Source organism: Ailuropoda melanoleuca, chromosome 10, assembly GCF_002007445.2.
Source record: "Ailuropoda melanoleuca isolate Jingjing chromosome 10, ASM200744v2, whole genome shotgun sequence".
Taxonomy (NCBI): domain Eukaryota; kingdom Metazoa; phylum Chordata; class Mammalia; order Carnivora; family Ursidae; genus Ailuropoda; species Ailuropoda melanoleuca.
The window spans coordinates 56,460,736-56,481,217 of record NC_048227.1 but is presented as its reverse complement, the minus strand read 5'-3'; the positions used below and the strand labels follow the sequence as shown (position 1 = coordinate 56,481,217).

General features: G+C 35.6%; 1 protein-coding gene across 3 annotated transcripts in view; it reads left to right on the top strand.

The window, feature by feature from the left end:
* Positions 1–20,482, top strand: part of ATG5 (autophagy related 5) — a 122,336-nt gene that overhangs the window by 66,143 nt on the left and 35,711 nt on the right. For all 3 annotated transcript variants that reach the window (XM_019806211.2, XM_002925483.4, XM_011232656.3), the window contains one exon: positions 2,547–2,641. In XM_019806211.2, coding sequence (XP_019661770.1) covers positions 2,547–2,641 — 95 coding nt within the window. The remainder of the gene's footprint in view (positions 1–2,546; positions 2,642–20,482) is intronic.

Below are 20,482 nucleotides of genomic sequence, written 5' to 3'. Positions count from 1 at the left end.
TTCTGAGTTACCTATCCTACCAGTTCTGATTACAGTATGAACTCCCAGACTAAAGTTGAGAATGAGAATAGAGAAGGCCTAGAGACTGTCACAGTCTTCTAGGACAGGGATGGAAGAAAAAACAACTAAACTTTATTCATTTATATAATTATAATGACCTAAACAGTATCAACACATTGGCAGTAATTTGGATTGAGATGAGTCTGGTAGTAGAGAAGGTGCTTTAATACCAAGCTGATCTGAAATTCTGGTGCTATTCATGTGCTTTACAGAGATTTGATTCTGAGATAAATTTCTGAGTATAAAAAATAATTTTAAGGTAGGATTCTAGGTAAGTCAAAAAGGAGTTATTTAAAAAACAACAGAATGGGAAAAAATATTTGCATGGATTTATCAGTAAGGAGCTTGTAGCCAGAATACATTAAAAAAAAAAAATCTTACAACTCAACAGTAAAAAAGACTAACAACCCACTTAGGGGACAAAGGATTTGATAGACTTTTCTCCAAAATAAACATAAATGGCCAGTAAACAAATAAAAAAAAACTCAGCGTAATTACTTATTAGAGAAATGCAAGTCAAAACCATAAGGGGAGGGGCACATAAGTTGTTCAGTCAGTTGGGCATCCAATTACTTTTGATTTCGGCTCAGGTCATGATCTCAGGGTCTTGAGTCGAGCTTCACCTGGGGCTCCAAGCTCAGCCCAGAGTCTGCTGGAAATTCTCTGCTCCTCCCTCTACTCTCATGTGATTGCTCGCTCTCTCTCAAATAAATACATCTTTCTAAGAAAAACATAAGGAGGTAACATTTCAGACCCTCTAGTGTGACTCTAATAAAAGGGTGGAGAGACACTTGGGTGGCACAGTTGGTGAAGCCGCCAACTCTTGATTTCAGCTCACGTCTTGATCTTGGGGTCCTGGGATCAAGCCCCACATTGGTCTCTGCGCTTGGTGGGGAGTCTGCCTGAGGATTCTCTCCCTCTCTCTCTGTCCCTCCCCACCCCCCCACCCACTCATGCATGCTCTCTCTCTTAAATAAGTAAATCTTTAAAAAAAAAGAAAAAAAAAGAAAATGGGCAATAACAAGCATAGACATGGATGTGGACAAATTGGAACCCTCGTACATTGCTGGTTGGAATGTAAAGTGATGCAGCCTCTTTGGAAAACAGTTTAGCAGTTTCTGAAAACATAGTTACCATATGGCAGTTAAACAGTTATCATATAAATCAGTATTTCCACTCCTAGGTTTACACCCAAGAAAATTGAAGATACACATCTAACACAAAAGTTTATATGTGAATGTTTATAGTAGCATTATTCATAATGGCCAAAAAGTAGAAACAACCCAAATTTCCATGAACTAATGAATGGGTAAACAAAACAAAAAAATGTATCTCCTACAATGAAATATCATTTGGCCATAAAAATGAATGAAATCTGAGACATGCTACAACTTGAATGGACCTTAAAAACAAGCTAAGGAAAAAAAAACAGATATGAAAGTCATATACTGTATTATTCCATTTATATGAAATGTCTGGAATAAAGATCAGTGATTTCTAGGGGGATAGAAGGTTAGGGGAAAAGGGGGATAACTATTGATGGGTATGGGTTCCTTTTTAGGAGGATGAAAATGTTCTGAAATTAGATACTGCCAGTGGTTGTTCAGCTCTGAATATACTAAAAAACACTGAGTTGTACACTTTAAGAGGGTGTATTTAAAAATAAATAAATAAATAAATAAATAAATAAATAAATAAATAAGAGGGTGACTTTTATAGTATGTGAATTGTATCTCGGTAAAGTGGTTTTTCTTAAATTGAGCCTGAAAAACTTAAAAAGGATTTATTTAATCACTGAGATTAAGCTACAATTGACAGTTGTTGCTTAAGTGTCAGTTCCACATTTCCTTCAAACCCTTTCCTATAATTTTATCTTCTTTGCTGTTTAATGTTTATTGTGTTTGGTGTTTTGATTTTGTTTCTTTAAGTTCTGGTTAAAACTTAAATCACTTGTGGGGCGCCTGGGTGGCACAGCGGTTAAGCGTCTGCCTTCGGCTCAGGGCGTGATCCTGGCGTTATGGGATTGAGCCCCACGTCAGGCTCCTCTGCTGTGAGCCTGCTTCTTCCTCTCCCACTCCCCCTGCTTGTGTTCCCTCTCTCGCTGGCTGTCTCTNTAAAAAAAAAAAAACTTAAATCACTTGAAGCTGTCCTTTTATAGTTTAGACAGTAGGAATAGGATAGAGAATCTAGACATTCATCCCTATCTGATGTTTTTTGCCTTGATGACACAAGTAGTCATCTTTTTAAGGTTTCTCTTATGAGATGAAATGTCTACGCAAATATCTGGGAAGAGGAAGCAATAATGTAGAAAAATTTATTTTATATTTTGTTTTATGTGTAGTGACGGAAAGATAAGTTTAAGAAAAGATAATATGTAAATGAAGCTTTTTCAGAAACTTCTAAGAGGATGTTTAACAATTTTCCTTTCTTCATGTGAGGTTTTAAGTTATAATGTTCATTTTAAATAACATAATTTATCATTACAGATAGATTTGACCAGTTTTGGGCCATCAACCGGAAACTCATGGAATATCCTGCAGAAGAAAATGGATTTCGTTATATCCCTTTTAGAATATATCAGGTAAAAAGTAACATTTTTAACAATACCAACTTGTGAATGCCTCAGACATTTTACTTCTTGAAGTAGTGGAGTCCAAAACTCTTTAAATTTGCGTAGTAACCGAAGGGTATTTGTTAGGGCTTTCCAGAGCTCTGTCTTTTGGTGACAATCAAGTCAGAGACTCCTGAAATATTTGACTCATATACAGTTGATCCTCACTATTTGCGGATTCTGTATTTGCACATTTGCTTGCTTTCTAAAATTTATTTGTAAGCCAGAGTCAGTACTCAGCAGCGCTCTCATGGACATGTGCAAAGCTACAGAAAATTTGATTCACTCAACATGCACATTTTCAGCAGTGCAGTACCATCTTGTTTCTGTTCTCCTACTATAAACAAGTTTCTTTTCCCTGTCTGATTAGTGCTACGCTTTTCACATTTTTGTGCTTTTTATTGATGATTTTGTTGTTTAAAATGGCTCCCAAGAGTAGTGCTGAAGTGCCATCTTTAAAAAGAATTGCACATATGGGGCACCTGGGTGACTCTGTCGGTTGCACGTCTGACTCTTGATCAGCTCAGGTCATGATCTCAGGGTTGTAAGATCGAGTCTGCTTGAGACTCTCTCTCTCTCCCTCCCCTGCCATGTGCGCATGCTCTCTCTCTCTCAAAATAAAGTTAAAAGACGTTATGTATTGGTCAATTGAAGAACATTTTGTGAGCAGAGATGCAGTAAACCAACCCTGTATTTCCCCCAGGAACAGTGGCTCAGTATTTGCTAATTCAGTGTTTGCAGTGACTTTGTAAAATGTAGCTACCACAAATAAGGAGAATTGATATATTTGTTTTAAACGGTGAGTCTTTAGTGTTGTACAACAAAATAGATAAGTAGAGCTCTCCTTATAGCGCACTCTCATGGGGTAAAGAAACTCTTGTTTCTGTAGAGTACTTTAAAACTCCTAGGTGCTTTGCATATTGCATATACTTTGTAAATATTTGTTGAGTGAATGGTATTCCAAGAAGTAAGTTACCTACTATCTCGAAAAAGCAGTTGAGAATAGAAATTGCAAACATAATATCACAGACATGGGCTCTAATCCAGCAGAATTTCCATTCAAACTCAGAGAGGTTGTGTCGTAAATTCCCCTTGTAGCCCCATTTTCAGTATCCCACAGTCTTTACTCATAGTTACTCTGTAGTAATTTTTAAAATCTTTTATGGAGGCATCAATCACATAAATGTATTAAAGAGGAAAACAGATTGTCTAATTGAAAGCAAGTAAACAAAAATCCCAGTATACTCAAAGAATGAAAAGTGTTTCTGATTTAAATAAGGTTTCTTTTCATTGATTTCATTAACATAAAGGTAGATAGACTATTTTTAGATCATGGATTCATAATATGTACAGTAGAAATAAAATGAGAAAAATTACTGTTGGAATAAGACCAGATGATCTAGTTAGCCACACTTCTCTGCTTCCTTTTTTTAATTCCACAAGTCTTTGTTAACCACAGATAGTATACAGTGGGTTTGGAAATACCACAGCTTATTCATTTATACATAATCTTGTTTTATGAAGAATCTGAGGCAATTTACACAAATACATAATCAGAAAACAAAAGAATTTGAAGTCAAAGCCACATATCCTGAAAAATCTGAGGTAATTTACAAGAACTTATAATCATAAAATAGAAAAGAATTTAAAATCAAAACCACTGAAAATAAAAAATGGAAACTCAGCATGAAATTACATAAGCTATGAATGAGTGAGTCAGTTATTAAAATTGACCTGCGGATTTGACCCCGAATGTTCTTGTAGTCAGAGCAAGGGAAAAGAAATGTGATAACATTTTTTTTTCATTATACATAAGGAAGAAACCTACTAGGTTATTAGGGAAAGCTAAACTTTATTGGGCATTGCATAGGAAAAAATTTTTCATATGGCTTCATTTATAAGGAGTACGGCAATATTTTTTATAACTTACCTATAGTAAAAATATAGTTTTCATAAAGCTGCTTCCTAAAGTGTTATTCAAAAGTAGCTAAAGACAATGAATTATAAACCATGGATCATCCACAGTATAATAAAGAATTGGATGAAGTAATGGGAAGGCCAGGACTGAAAAGACTTTTAGGTTATTGTATGGAAGACAAAGTAATTGATGGAGCAAAGCATTTGGGGATCGGGATTAACAGTAAAGGTTAACCTAGCAGATGAGAGGTTTGCAGAGAACTGTTAAGGAATAGGAGGGGAAAAATTGTTGCTACTCACGTGGGAAAGCATCAGTCTTTTCTGTGTAGTGAGGAATAAACCTATCTGCGGAAAAGAGAGGTGGTGCATCAGTTTTGGAAACTGTTCTGTTTGACAGTGGGCAAATAGAATGGATCCTATAGAGTTGCATAAAATGATGCGAGAAAGAAAGATGGCAGGAAGCCTAGTTGTATGAGAGAAGAAATATCTCACATTAGGTGCCTCTGTACTGACCACCTAGGCATTATGTAAGAGAAACCTTTACAGAGCTACATTCACTAGTGGTACGCTTTTTAGTTATTCCACAGGGAAAAGCCAACATGGAGCCAGATTTTATGGACTAAGTATAATACTTACAGTGAGTAGGATTCTTCATGTAGTTTATAAATCCCATAGAGAGTCTCCTTCTTCACCATCATTGACGTGGATATTGGTGCTTAAAGTACCTATGAAAAACAATAACAGGTTATCATAGAATTTCAGAGTAGTCCTTAAGTTTTCTGAGTGGATTTCAAAAATAAAAAAGTTTGTTTGTTTTAAAGTAAACTGTATGCCCAGTGTGGGGCTTGAACTCACAACCTTGAGGTCAAGAGTTGCATGCTCTACTGACTGAACCAACCAGGCGCCCTTCAGAAATGGTTTTTAACAGCAGCCCACTAAGGGCCAAGCTTGGAAGGGGAGGTTGGGTGGGGACAAGTGGGATTGGCTTAGGTGGCTTGACCCCTCTCCTCCTGGGGTTGACAGTTTGAAAGCCATCTCTCAGTCTAGATAGATGCAGGTGCTTTGCCCAAGTTAGATAGTTCTTGATCTAGCCTGCATTCTGGATGCAGTAATACCCTTGAAATGTTAGTGATATCTTTGAAGACAAGGCTGGATTTAAAAAAAAAAAAATTTATGTAGTAGGATTTAGCAGTCTTTCATATACTGTGAGTGCTTCCTAATTACTTAATTTGAAGTATTAAATTGATAGGGTATTAAAAGCACCAAAGATTAAAAAAAAAAGAAGAAGCACCAAAGATCATATAATGTTTTAAGCTTAAAAATAGACTTTATAGTTAAATAATCCCAAACTGAAAAAGCTCGCAGTTTTCCTTGGATTTAAATGTATGGTGACTTTAACAAGGATGGTGCTACAGTAGCAGTTAAGAAAACAAAACACTTTTAAAATTAACCAAACTTGGGTGACTGAATTGGTTTAAGCATCTGACTCTTGATTTCGGCTCCTGGGATTCAGCCGTGTGTTGGAGTCCATGCTCAGCAGGGAGTATGCTGGAGATTTTCTCTCCCTCTGCCCTCCCCACCCACATGCATGTGTGTTCTCTCTCTCTGTCTCTCTCAAATAAATCTTGAAAAAAATAAAATTAACTAAAATGAGGGGAGAAGAGCAGGAGAAAGCAAAAAACCTAGAAGTGTTGGAAGGATTGAAAAAGCAGTGTATGATCATGTCAAGATCACAATTATGCTTTATTCATTTAGTAGAAAATTGTTTTGACCTTTTTCTGCTTCTGTTTCTTAGTCTGACAGTTTGTGACTACATGTAAACCTCATTGAGCTCAGAAGATTGGAAAATGTTGGAGACATAAAGGCTAAAGCACTTGTCCTTGAAAAAAAAAGTTGTGTTTCCTAGAAAGAACATTGAACTAGAAGGGAGGGCCTCCACGGCTCTGTGGGAGGTCTGACACTGACAAGCTGTGCATCCAAGGCAGGTTACGCAGCCTGGCTGGGCCCTTGTTTCCTCATCCATAAAACGAAAGGGGCATGACTGAGTGAATTTATACATCTAGTTAAAGTTTTTCTTCAAAGAAACCATATTATAGGTTTATATAATAATTCTATCAGTGACACTCTGATATTTTAAAAAAATTTTAAACTCCTGACTTCAGAGCAAATGTATTGTTTTTACAACAAACATAGTCCTTTCCTTTACAGTGCTTTGTGACTTTTAATCACTTCTAAAAATGAAGGTGTTTTATCTTTTTCACGAAGACAGGGTAATTGTTTTGTTCATGCTGTTGTCCAGGGTCTAGAAAAGTACTTGACACGTAGTAGGCATTTGTGAGTATTATTAATTCATCACATCATCCCATCTGTCATCAGTAGTTGATTTGGGGCTATTCTGTTGTACCATGAGCTCTAGAGTAACATACTATAATGCACTCCCAGATCCTAGCAAAGTAGCGTATTTGTGGAATTTAGTGAAATAAAACATAACACAAACTCTAAAGACATTCCCCAAAGAGGAGTTCCAAAACTATTTTGAGCAATATACCTCTTAGCACTTACTTGGATAGGTAGGTTCTGGCATGTATATTTACTATAGTTTCTGTACTGTGAATATTTTAAGCTCCTATAGGGAAAGTATTTTACACCATCATTACTTATTGTGTGGGGGTTATTATGTTATAATCATGGTACAGATGGACAGAGTGGAGGTGTTCTTTTCATGTTTGTTATTGTGTTCAGAGAAAAATGGTCAGATGTATTCATACCTCTCATTGTCGTATCACAACAGAGAAGGATTTAGAGAGAGAGAATGTGAGGGGGGAGGGAAAAGAAAGAGAGAATGTGTGTGTGAGAGAGAAAATGGTTTTATAAAGTTCTATAATTAGATTGAAAGTGGGAAGCTAGAGAATTCTTAAAATTTGCTTGACAAAACATGGCTGCCAGGTGGGGACTGTGTTAGGAAAGAGCTTGCTGCCTGATCTTTACTGTGCCAAGAAGTTGGTGGTTTTTCCTCAAACAGGAGGACCCAACTTTCCTCTTAGCTTTATGCCTTTCCAACTAGGTTCTTACTTGAATTTGATTAAAACTTTAGGAGTAAGGTATATATGTGAATATAAAAATTTAGGAGTCTTAGTTTTTGCTCATTTCCTTACTTTTGCCATTCCTGGCTTTTTCCATTTTTCTGTTTTGTATTTTTGAATCTTCATTCATGCCTTGACCAAAGGAAGATGGGCTCAGCTTTCTGTTTTCCTAATTATATGGTCTAAAGGCTAATGCAGGTTTCTGTTGCTGACTCCTTTACAGCAGTTTAGTTTGTATGGTTAGGATAGTCCCTTAAGTGTAACTTACTTATGCAATATTTTGATGAACCCGTACCTTTCATTTCTTTAACATACTAGATATACATTTCTGTGCTATTTGAGATCTTAAATTAATAATAAATTTAAGCAGAACCTGAAAATCTAGGTCTATTAAGATAAATGAAAGACATCACTTTTACTAAAATATTTTTCTTTGTAGAATCATAATAAAATTCCTGTGTAGCAAGGGGTATTAAAAGGAAGGGGCACCGAGCATCCTTAAGTCAGGCCCACTTCATCTTTCGAAGCCTCAGAACCACCATATGAAGTAGGGATCATTGTCTGATTTTTACATAGGAAGCGGCTGAAGCTGAGGGATTTTAAGTTACTGGCTCAGGGGCACACAAATGAAATGTGAAAGAACCAGAAATCAGACCTAGGTGAGACTTACAAAGTATAATTAAGTTTACAGAATTTTCAGAATATAATTATCATATAGAGTGAAATCCACCTCGACCAAATAAATTGATAGAAACCTAGAAGACCTCTAGCTGGTAAGACTCTACAAAGGCTGCCTTGTGTTCAGATTGTTGGAAAACTTCAGTTGTTTTTCGTCTGTAGTTTGTATGGGCTCAAAATGACTATAATCTAGTGACAGACTTTTAGTGGTACAAGTAAAATAGGTACAAAAGTAGTCTAGAGATCCATTATAGACCAAAATGTGTCATTTCTGTCATTTACATAACAGTTTAGTTTGGTGTATGAGTTTCAGGTCTGTGTTCCTGAAATCCAGGTGCTTCATATTAGCTGGTATTCTAGAGATGAGGTTGATGGCAGAAAGTGTTTCAGAAATGTAACCTAAATGTTTAGAATAGCACATGTAAACAGATGGTGATTAATGAGAATCTCTGTTAAAAAGATTTGTAAAGTGACCGTGAAGTCCTCAGGCATTGGTATTGAGGTTGTAGAGTGAAAATTAGATGCATTTCGTTGTGTCTTTCAAGAAGCAATGGATTCATAAATGTTAAGCTACCAGTATACTTCCTGTAAGAAAAGTTTATTTTATTCATTCATTCATTCATTCATTCATTCATTCAACAAGTTCATTGACTCATAGACATTTACATGCCATGCTCTGTGCTATGTATGGGGGATACAGATGTTGATTAATATTATACATCACCCTTTATAAAGCTTGTAGTTCAAAGGTAGAAATGAGCTAATCAAGTAAGTTACAAACAAGTGTAAAATCACCACTATGAATGATTGGTGCTGTGAAGCAGAGGTATATAATACAACAAAAACCTAAACCCTCTAAGGAGAATTTGATGTTTGGGAACACAGAGAAGGCTTTGTTGATGAAGTGATATGTCTCTTGAAGAGCTGACAGATGGGTAGAATTAAGGAAGGCAAAGAGTGATGAGAAGAGGGGACATTGTAAGTCTTGAGCCCAGAGCTGGGGGAAAGTAAGGTTGCAGATGTAAGGGTTAGACCATATTAAGGAGTTTTCTTTTTATCCTCTGAAGATTTTTAGTAATCTGAATATCCATTTGTGTTTATTCAATAAAGGTTACTTAATCACCTACTTTGTTCTATATGTTATTCTAGAGGTTATAAATAAATTCAGAGAATCCTCTTAGGAACAACCTAACAGTATTAATTTTAGTTTTAAACAAAAACATGAAGCTGATAAATAGGACTTGTTTTCTGAGAAAGTTAACATGATTCTTAGTTGTTTTTGGAAGTTGTTCATCAGTTAAATGATGTCAGAGATTAACTTGACACCTCCTAGACTGAAGAAGGAGTCAGAATTTTAGATTGCTTGTTTTTAGAAATGCTGATTTATGAATTTTAAAAAGTGAGAACAATAGAAATGTGTGGCAAATTATGGTGGTGTTTGTTAGGATTCCCTCCTCCTCCTCCAGGGTTGTGGCAGTTTGGGTGAGAAACTGCGATTCTGTTCTTTCACTGTGTTCCATTTTAGTTGATATCTTGCAATAACATGTAGTAGAAGAGGCCAGAGAAAAAGAGCAGGGACTTAACTGGGTGGTAAACTGAATATTACTGCTTTTAATTTTGTTTTTCAAAAAGAAACACTGAGTAATTTGTAATATATATTTAACTGTGTGGAAATATTTTATATCTCTAATAGGGTAGAATTTAAATATTCTCTGTTCCACAGCTGAATGTATGTTACTTAATTTTTTTGAATTTCCTTAACATTTTTAAAAATTTTTTTTGATTGTGGCAAAATACATATAACGTAAAATTTATTGTCTTAACTGTTTTTAAGTGTATACTTAAGTAGCGTTAAACATGATCTCTAAAACACTTTCATGTTGCAGAACCGAAACTTCATACCCATTAAACAACAGCTCTGAATTTGATTACTCTAGGTGCCTCATATAAGTGAAATCATAAAGTACTTTTTGTGTGCGTGACTTGGTTATATCTCACAGTTCATCCATGTCATAGCATGCATATATACACCATATTTTGTTTATCCATTCATGAACACTAGGACTGCTTCCACCTCATGGCTGTTGTGAATGAAATTGCTACAAACGTGGGTATGTTAGTCAGGGTTTTCCAGCGAAACAGAGCCAATAGGAATGGGGGGAGAGAGAGAGAAATTTATTTTAAAGAATTGGTTCACATGATTGGCAAAATTTGGTGAGCCCAACATTGGATGGGATAGGGCAGCAAGCTAGAGACTTAGGGGAAAGTTACAGTTTGAGGCCAATGGCTAACTGCTGGCAGAATTCCTTCTCCCTCAAAGGAGGTGACTCTTTGTTTTAATAAGGCCTTTAGCTGATTGGATGACACTGACCCACACTGTGGTGGGTACTCTGCTCTGCTCAGAGTCCACCAATTTAAATGTTAATCTCATCTAAAAAAACACCTCTACAGAAACATCCAGAGTAATGTTTGACCAAATACCTGGGCACTGTAGCCCAACCAAATTGACACAGAAAATTTACCATCACAATAGGTGTGTGGATATCTTTGAGACTCTGCTTTCTTTTCTTTTGGGTATATACTCAGAAGTGGAATTGCTGGATCATATGGTTAATTCTGTTTTTAAATTTTTGAGAAGCTGCCATACTGTTTTCCATAGGAGCTGCACCATTTTACATTCCTACTAATAGTGCACAAGGGTTCCAGTTTCTCTACATCATCACCAGCACTTACCATTTTGTTTTTTTGGTTTTTGTTTGTTTTTGATAATATTATTTTTAGATGAAAGATAGCCAGTTATATATATTTTTTTAATTAGTAGTATATTTTTTTGTTGTTAAGAAGGCCCCTCCCTGTACATCTGCAGGTTGTACATCGTTACTGACCTAGCTTTTCTTGTAAGGTAGATTTTTTTAATATGTAAATCTTTAATTCATCTAGAATTTATTTTTATGTACTATCTGAAATATAGAAGTACATCTTTTTTCCCCTCCATCTGCTGGCTTTTTGTAGTAAGATCATTATTAAATGAACCTAGGGTCTGGTAAACATTTTCTTTAAAGAGCCAGATAGTAAATTTTTTTGACTTTGCAGGCCAGATGGTCTCTGTTGCACCTGTATAACTTGGTAGCTTAAAAGCAGTCACAGACAATTTACAGATGATGGACATAGCTGTGTTCCAGTATAACTTTATTTACAAAAACAGGTGAAGGACACAATTTGATTTGCAGGCCATAGTGTATTGACTCCTGATACAAACTATCCTTTTCCTACTGGATAAAAATGCCACCTCCGCTTTACATTAAAATACTTTGACTGCTGGGATCTATTTTTGGATTCCCTGTTTTGTTCTGTTGGTATATTTGTTTATTCTTATTATTTTTATTTGATTTTATTTAGTCCTGTGATACCTGCTAGGGAAATTCACCCCTTACTTTTTTTTTTTTAATTGTTTGTTTGTTCTGTCCTTAATTTTTTTCATGTGACTTTTAAAATAATTTTGTCAACCCCCCATAGCCTCTTGTTCATTTATAAGTGGAAATACATTAGATTTCTATTTTTAATTTTGGTAGAATTAACCTTCTTATGTTATTAAGTCTTCCCAGATAAGAAAATGATACATCTTTCTTATTATTCAGATTTTATGTTCTGTGTAGATTTTTAAATTTTCTTCAAATAAGCCCTGTACTTTTCTTTTCAATTTATTTTAGGTGTTTTGTAGGTGTTATCTTTCTTTATTTCATTTCCATTTCTACATATTGTTTTATGGCATCAGCCAAAAAAAGAAAAAACAAAAAATACCTCTTCCCACTATTTTCTATCAACCATTTGTTTTTCTTGATTCATTGTATTATTGCTAGTACTATATTGCTAAGACACTATTTAACAATAATGGTCCTAGCAGACATTTCTATTTGGTTTCTGGTATTCTTTGATACGGTTAATATTTCACCGTTTAGGGGGGCCTGGGTGGCTTAGTTGATTAAGTGTCTGCCTTCAGCTCAAGTCATGATCCCAGGGTCCCAGAATGAAGCCCTGCATCGGGCTTCTTGATCGCAGGGAGCCTGCTTCTCCCTCTCTTCCCCGCTTGTGCTCTATCTCTCTCTCTCAAATAAATAAAATCTTCTAAAAAAATAAATTTCATGATTTAGAATGATACGTAACCTTTATCAGATCAAATGAATTTCCTTTTAGATTTTTAAATTAGAAATGGATAGACTCAAAATGGATGAAGGACCTAAATGTGTGACAAAAATCCAACAAAATCCTTGAGGAGAACACAGGCAGCAACCTCTTCAACCTCGTCCGCAGCAACTTCTTGCTAGACATGTCTCCAAAGGCAAGGGAAACAAAGGCAAAAATGAACTGTTGGGACTTCATCAAGATAAAAAGCTTTTGCACAGCAAAGCAAACAGTCAACAAAATCAAAAGACAGCCGACAGAGTGGGAGAAGATATTTGCAAATGACATATCAGATAAAGGGCTAGTATCCAAAATCTATAAAGAACTTGTCAAATTCAACACCCAAAGAACAAATAATCCAATCAAGAAATGAGCAGAAGGCATGAACAGACATTTCTGCAAGGAAGACATCCAAATGGCCAACAGACACATGAAAAAGTGCTCAACATCACTCAGCATCAGGGAAATACAAATCAAAACCACAATGAAATACCACCTCACACCAGTCAGAATGACTAAAATTAACAAGTCAGGAAAGGACAGATGTTGGCAAGGATGCAGAGAAAGAGGAACCCTCTTACACTGTTGGTGGGAATGCAGACTGGTGCAGCCACTCTGGAAAACAGTATGGAGGTTCCTCAAGAAGTTGAAAATAGAGCTGCCCTACGACCCAGCAGTTACACTACTGGGTATTTACCCCAAAGATAGTAATGTAGTGATCCGAAGGAGCACCTGCAACCCAGTGTTTATAGCAGCAATGTCCACCATAGCCAAACTATGGGAAGAGCCTCGGTGTTCATCGACAGATGAATGGATAATAGAAGATGTGATATATATACATACAATGGAATATTACACAGCCATTAAAAATATGAAATCTTGTCATTTGCAACGACGTGGATGGAACTAGAGGGTATTATGCTAAGTAAAATAAGTCAATCAGAGAAAGACAATTATCATATGATCTTACTGATATGCGGAATTTAAGAAACAAGACAGAGGATCATAGGGGAAGACAGAAAAAAATGAAAAGACAAAACTAGAGAGGGAGACAAACCATAAGAGACTCTTAATCTTAGGAAACAAACTGAGGGTTGCTGGAGGGGAGCGGGGCGAGGGGATGGGGTGGCTGGGTGATGGACATTGGGGAGGATATGTGTTGTGGTGAGCGCTGTATGTAAGACTGATGAATCACAGACCTGTACCCCTGAAACAAGTAATACATTTTATTTTAATTAAAAATAAGTAAATCTATTTATTTTTTTTAAAAAGAAATGGATGCTAAATTGAGTAACTTAATAAAGCTACTGTTTTTCTCTTTGTCCTTTTTAATTTGGCACTTCTGTTTTCTTCATTCCTTTAATGTTGACCTTCCCTTTCCTGAAGCTCATAATCATATTATTGAAAGATCCTACCCATTTTTCCTCCCTAAGACACTCTTATTGCTTTTCCTCTCCGTAAGATGAAACCTTTAGAATACTTACTCTTCCCTGTATTTCTCCAGTCTTCCACTATACAGAGACCTTTATGCCATTTTTACTGCCGAGTTTCTTAATGCGTAGCTTTTGCTAGAACAGTTTAGTATCTTCACTTTTGGCTGTTACTAGATTTTCCATTGCAGGTTCTGTCTTCTCTTTCAAGGAAACTTGTTTAACATTTATATTTCATATTCCAGATAGTCTCTGAATATCCAAGATATCAATTCCTGATAGGGCTTTTGGTAGAAATCTCTCCCTGGTCTTCTCTTTCTCTCCCTGCCTCAAGAGTAAAAAGGATCCAGTCTTATTCAGCTTTTCCTTAGCTTTTGGAGTCTCTATGCTTGGTGGTCCATAGTCTCTTGTCCACCCAGAGAGAACACTGCAGAGGTTTACAGCTCCTGCCATGTTGTCCTTGCCTGCTCGTTCACCCCAGCTGCTGCTTTTAGCTCAGGAGAGCTGCTGTGTTGGGTAGGAGACAGAACTGGGAGTAGGGAGAAAAGGGGAAGACATTAAACTTCCTCACTCCCAGAATACCCTTCATGTATAGTTGTTAATATGTGTTATTTTTCATATAAAGAATTATATAACAGTATTCCTTGGGGGAAAGTATCTAATACTTAATTCCTATCCTAGCTGTGGCAGTAGTGTGCTAAGATATATATTGAAACATCTGTGCTTAAAAAATAGGATTTGTATGTTGTATGTAAAGAAAATATAGAATGGATGCTCAGTTCTTAAAAGTAACTTCTAATCCAAGTGAAGATAACAGTTATAAAACAATAAATAACTTGCACGTTGAGGTCATATCATTCATTCTCACAACCATCACCACTGTCTATTTTCAGAACATTTGCAGGACCTCAAAAAGAGACCCTGTACCCATTAGCAGTGCTATTATGGATATATAATTTAATGTGTCCTTTTTTCACAGGACATAATACTTTCAAAGTTCACCCACCTTGTAGTATGTACCTGATCCCTTTTATGACTGAATAACATTTCATTGTATGATATATCACATTTTGTTTATCTCTTCATCAGTTGGTGAATATTTGGGTAGTTTCCACTTTTGGACTCTAATGAATAATGCTCTCATGAACGTTTGTGTACAGGTTTTTCAGTGGACTGGTTTTTCTGAGTATATACCTATCACTGGAGCAAGTGGTAACTCTGTTTAATCTTTTGAGGAATTGCCAAACTGTTTTCCAAATTGCCTGCATCATTTTACATTCCCATCAACAATATATGAAGGTTTCAATTTCTTCATATCACTGCCAACAGTTGTTCATTTTTTTGATTGTGGTCATCTTAAGTAGATACAAAGAAGTATTTCGCTTTGATTTTGATTTGCATTTCCCTAATAACTTAATGTCGTATCAAGCATCCTTTCATGTGCTTACTGGCCATTTGTGTATCTTCTTAGGAAAAAGGTTTCTGTAAATCCTTCGCTCATTTTTAAATTAGGTGGTTTTTTCACCGTTGATTTATAAGAGTTCTTTATACATTCTGGATGTTAGACCTTTACTAGATATATGCTTTACAGATATTTTCTTCAATTCTGTGGATTGTCTTTTTACTTTCTTGGCAGTATCTTTGAAACACAAAAGGTTTTAATTTTAATGAAATCCAGTTCATTTTTTCTTTGGTTTCTGATGCTTTTATGTTGTTGTGTCTAAGAAACCATTGCCTAATACAAGGTGATTTCCTGTAGAAATCTAGAAGATTTCTTCCTGTTTTCTTCTAAAGTGTTATAATTTTAGTTCTTGCACTTAGATCTTTGATCCATTTTGAATTAATTTTGGTACATAATAGGGGATAAGGGGTCCAACTTCATTCTTTTGTACATGGATGTTCTGGTTCTTCTAGCATGATTTGTTGAAAAGAATTCTCTTTCCCTCATTGAATTGTCTTGTCACTTTTGTTGAAAATGAATTGTCCACAAACGTGTGGTTTTTATATGTATACTCTTACTTCTGTTTCAGTGATTATCTGTCTAACCTATGCCGTTACCACACTGTCTTGAATTCTGTAGCTTTGTAGTAAGTTTTGAAATTGAGAAATAGGAGTCTATCTTTGTTCAGTTTTTCAAAATTATTTTGGCTGTCCGGGATCTTGTACATTTCCATATGAATTCTAGGATCAGCTCATCATTTTCTGCAAGAAAGGCATATAGGACTTTGACAGGAGTTATATTGAATATGTAGATCAATTTGTGGAGTATTGCTATGTTAACAAACAATATTAAGTCTCTCAACCTTTAACACAGAATTTCTTTCCATTTAGGTCTTCAGTTTGTTTCGACAGTGTTTTGTTGTTTACAAACTCATACTTCTTTTATTACGTTTATTTATTCCTCTGTATTTTTTGATCTGATTTTTTTTATCATTTTTAGATTATTGTTAGTGTATATAAATAATACTGATTTTTTTAAGATTTTATTTATTCATTTATTTGAGAGAGACACAGAGGGAGAGAGAGTTCAAGTCGGGGAGAAGCAGAGGGAGAAGGACAAGCAGACTCCCTGCCTAGCAGCGGGAAGCCTGACAAAGGTTCGATCCCACAACCATGAGATCATGCCCTGAGACAAAATCAAGAGTTGGATGCTTAATTGACTGAGCCACCTGGGCACCCCAATAATATTGATTTTTGTGTATCAATTTTTTGATATACATTTTTTGATTTTTGATTTTGTATCCTGAAGCCTCATTGAACTAGCTTATTACCTGTAATAGTTTTTTTCTGATTCCTTAGAATGTTCTTTGTTAGAAGATTGTAGATTATGCTAAGTGACATAAGTCAAGCAGAGAAAGACAATTATTATATGGTTTCACTCATGTGGAACATAAGGACATTAGAGGAAGGAAGGGAAAACTGAAGGGGGAAATCAGGGAAACAAACCATGAGAGACTGTGAACTCTGGGAAACAAACTGAGGGTTTCAGAGGCCGGGGGTGGGGGGTTGGGGTAGCTGGGTGATGGGTATTAAGGAGGGCACGTGTTGTAATGACCACTGGGTGTTTTACGCAAATAATGAGCACTATATCAAAAACTAATTATGTATTGTATGGTGGCTAACTTAAAAAAAAAAGATCGTGTCACTACAAAAAGCAATAGTTTTACTTCTTCCTTTCCAATTTGAAAGCTCTTTATTTTTCTTGCCTAATTTCCCTGAGTAGAATTCCCAGTATGGTGTTGAAATAGAAATGGCAAAACTGGACATCCTTGTCTCACTCTTGATCTTGGGGAAGGCTTACAGTCTTTCACTTACAAAGGGGATGTTAGCCTTTAAGTTTCTCTTAGGTGCCCTTTAAAAGATTGAGTTTTCTACTTTTTCTGTTTTGTTGAGTATTTATATCATTAAAAGGTTGGATTTTTTGTCAAATATTTTTTCTATATCTAGTTTCTTTGTTGAACAACCCTCATATTCCTGGAATAGATCCTATTTGATCATGGTATATAATATATATAACTGGATTTGGTTTGCTAGTTTTTGTTGAGAATTTTTTTGAGAATTCTGTATTCATAAGGATTATCAGTCTCTAGTATTCTTATATTGTAATGTCTTTGATTTTGACGTCAGGATGATACTGGCCTCATAGAATGAGTTTGGAAGTGTTCCATCTTTAAGGTTTTGGAAGAGATTGTGAAGGGTTGGTGTTAAATCTTTAAATAATTGGTGAAATTCACCCATGAAGACATATGGTCCTGGGTGTTTCTTTGTGGGAAGATATTAAAATTACTAATTCATTCTCTTATTATAGATCTGCTCAGATTTTTGACAGTTTTTGCCAGTGTTCTTGTAACTCTCATGGAGAAGATGATATTTGAGATCCTTATTCCACTACTATTTAGGAAATGACAACTTCATAATGAGATTTTTTTTTTTTAAGAGAGGAGGGCGGCGGGCGGCAAAGGGAGAGGGAGATGACACAGTCTCTGCGCTGAGCACAGATCCTGGAGCCCCATGTGAGGCTTGATCCCCTGAGATCATGACCTGAGCCAAAATCAAGAGTCAGACACTTAACCAACTGAGCCACCCAGGTGCCCCTCCATAATGATTCCTGACGGTTAAACTTTAGAGAAATTTAGGGAAGAAAGTAAGGACTGAAGAGTTTTCTAAGGTTTTTTTTTTTAAAGAGATGTGCTCTTCCTAATTATTTCTAAATACAAAAATTTTAACCCAGTATATTGTTTGAGCATGAATATTGCTATAAATTATAGATTACTTTTTGAAAGTTGTACATTTTTTTTTTATTTTGGAAATTTTTTCCTACATAGATCCTCTGATAAATAACTTTGAAAGAATTGAATCTAACATTAAGATGGAGAATTTTCAGTCAGGCAATTTTATTAAGTTTGTATCCCAGCTGTGTGATTTGGGGCATTCATCTCACATCTCTGGACCTCAGTTTTATTATCTGTTAGAATAGGGATAATAATCTCAGTTGTTTTGAAGATTAAGTGTATTGCTTTTAATACAGTATTGTGCTTGATACATAGTAAATAATTTGCATATTATTTGCTGTTATTATAAGATGTTGATATAAGTCACTGGTTTTGCTATGAATTATTTATCAGCAACAATGATGGCTTGCCATGCCTCCTGTGTTCTCTTATTTTTATGATTGGTGTGACATATCTGATAAATAGCTCATCCCATTTTTCAGTGTATTTCTGGTCTTAGCATGGTCTTCTCTGTGAGGTTTCCCTGGCCCCCAAAATCTATTTCTCCTCACTACCAAATACTCATATTAACCTCCTCTTTTTATTTTAGTTCCCTCTTTCTTTTTTTTTTTTTTTAAGATTTTTTATTTATTTATTTGACAGAGATAGAGACAGCCAGCAAGAGAGGGAACACAAGCAGGGGGAGTGGGAGAGGAAGAAGCAGGCTCATAGAGGAGGAGCCTGACGTGGGTCGATCCCATAACGCCGGGATCACGCCCTGAGCCGAAGGCAGACGCTTAACCGCTGTGCCACCCAGGCGCCCCATCCCTCTTTCTTTACCACTTTCATTCAAGGTCTTAGACTCAATACCTTGGAATCACTTTTGATCCATTTCTTAGAATTTTACATTGTAATGTACCAGAACCATTTGCATTTATCACCTTCTGGCAGTTTTTACTAACTTCTAGTTCCGGTTACTTTGATTTTCATAAAACATAGCTGAACTCCAACCAAATAGTATCACATGTTATTCCTCAAAACATGCTTGATGTTCTGTTTTCTTACTCTGTTCACTCCTCCTGGGAATAGGCCTTATTCCCAGAATGCTTCTAAACTCAATTCAATGTCATCTCCCCCAAGAAGTCTTTGATTTCTCCATATGTGCTTTAACCCTTCATACCATGTAGAAATTATTTTTTCTTTCTCTCAACTTTGTTTTAAAACATTTCCTTCTAAAAAAATTTTTTTCCTTCTACTTTTTATTATGACAAATGCAGTTATAGACTATTGGAGCTGAAGGAAGCCTTCGGAATCATTGAAGTCAAACCTCTAATTTTAGAAGTAAGACAACTTGCACAAAACTCTTACCCCCAAAATTCAAATGGATATTTGATGGCAGAGGTAGGAGTAGAACTTGAGTCTTGGATTTCCAACCTAGTTCTTTTTCTATGCACAGTATTGTAATATAACATAGACATTTCTTAAGCCATTTTGCAGTAATTCACTGTAGATCCGTTGAAGTCTATGTAGTATCTTTGTATGTAGTAACCTATGAATTCTTGAAGGACAAGGAATTGTTTAATTTCTCACTGTACCTTTACAGATGTTCCTCAGAGACTATTTCCTGCTTGAATGAATGGAGACCTAATGCTTTCCTTTAGTATTCATATTCTTCTTAATGTTAAAATGCAGATGATATTCTCTACTTAAACACACCTTTTAAAAGAAATTGGTGAGTTGAGACCTGTAGGGGGCAGCCCAACATAGCAAGTTTTGATTGCCCTTGCTAAATAAGCTAGCTACTACTCTGAGATTGTTTTAGACGTTAAGTTGCTTCCTATGTGTATTTTTGAAAAATGAAAGCAACTATAAATTATAAGCTTATTTGGTGGATATATTTTAAAACAATTGTCATTTGTAGGAATGGGAACTTTTTGATGCAGATGATTTGCTATTTTTAAAGCATTGGATGAGAGAGCAAATGTTACTTATTTGAGCTTTTTAAAATTTTGCTTTATTTATTAATTTCTTACACAGATAATCTAATGGCAAATGTCCCTAGAGAAATTAAAATATGCAAAATTGTTGTTATCCCAAGCTGCTAAAGTTACTATTAAATAAAATTGGCATTTTCTGAGTATTAATGTGTTGCACCGAGCCAGGTCATTGTTTCATTTAATATTTTCAAGATTAAAAAATATTGCTGGTAATTAAACTGTAGACATATAACAATAATAGCTGACATTTATTGAGTACTATATGCCAGATACTATTTTAAATATTTTAAATATTTATTTTAAATTCATTTAA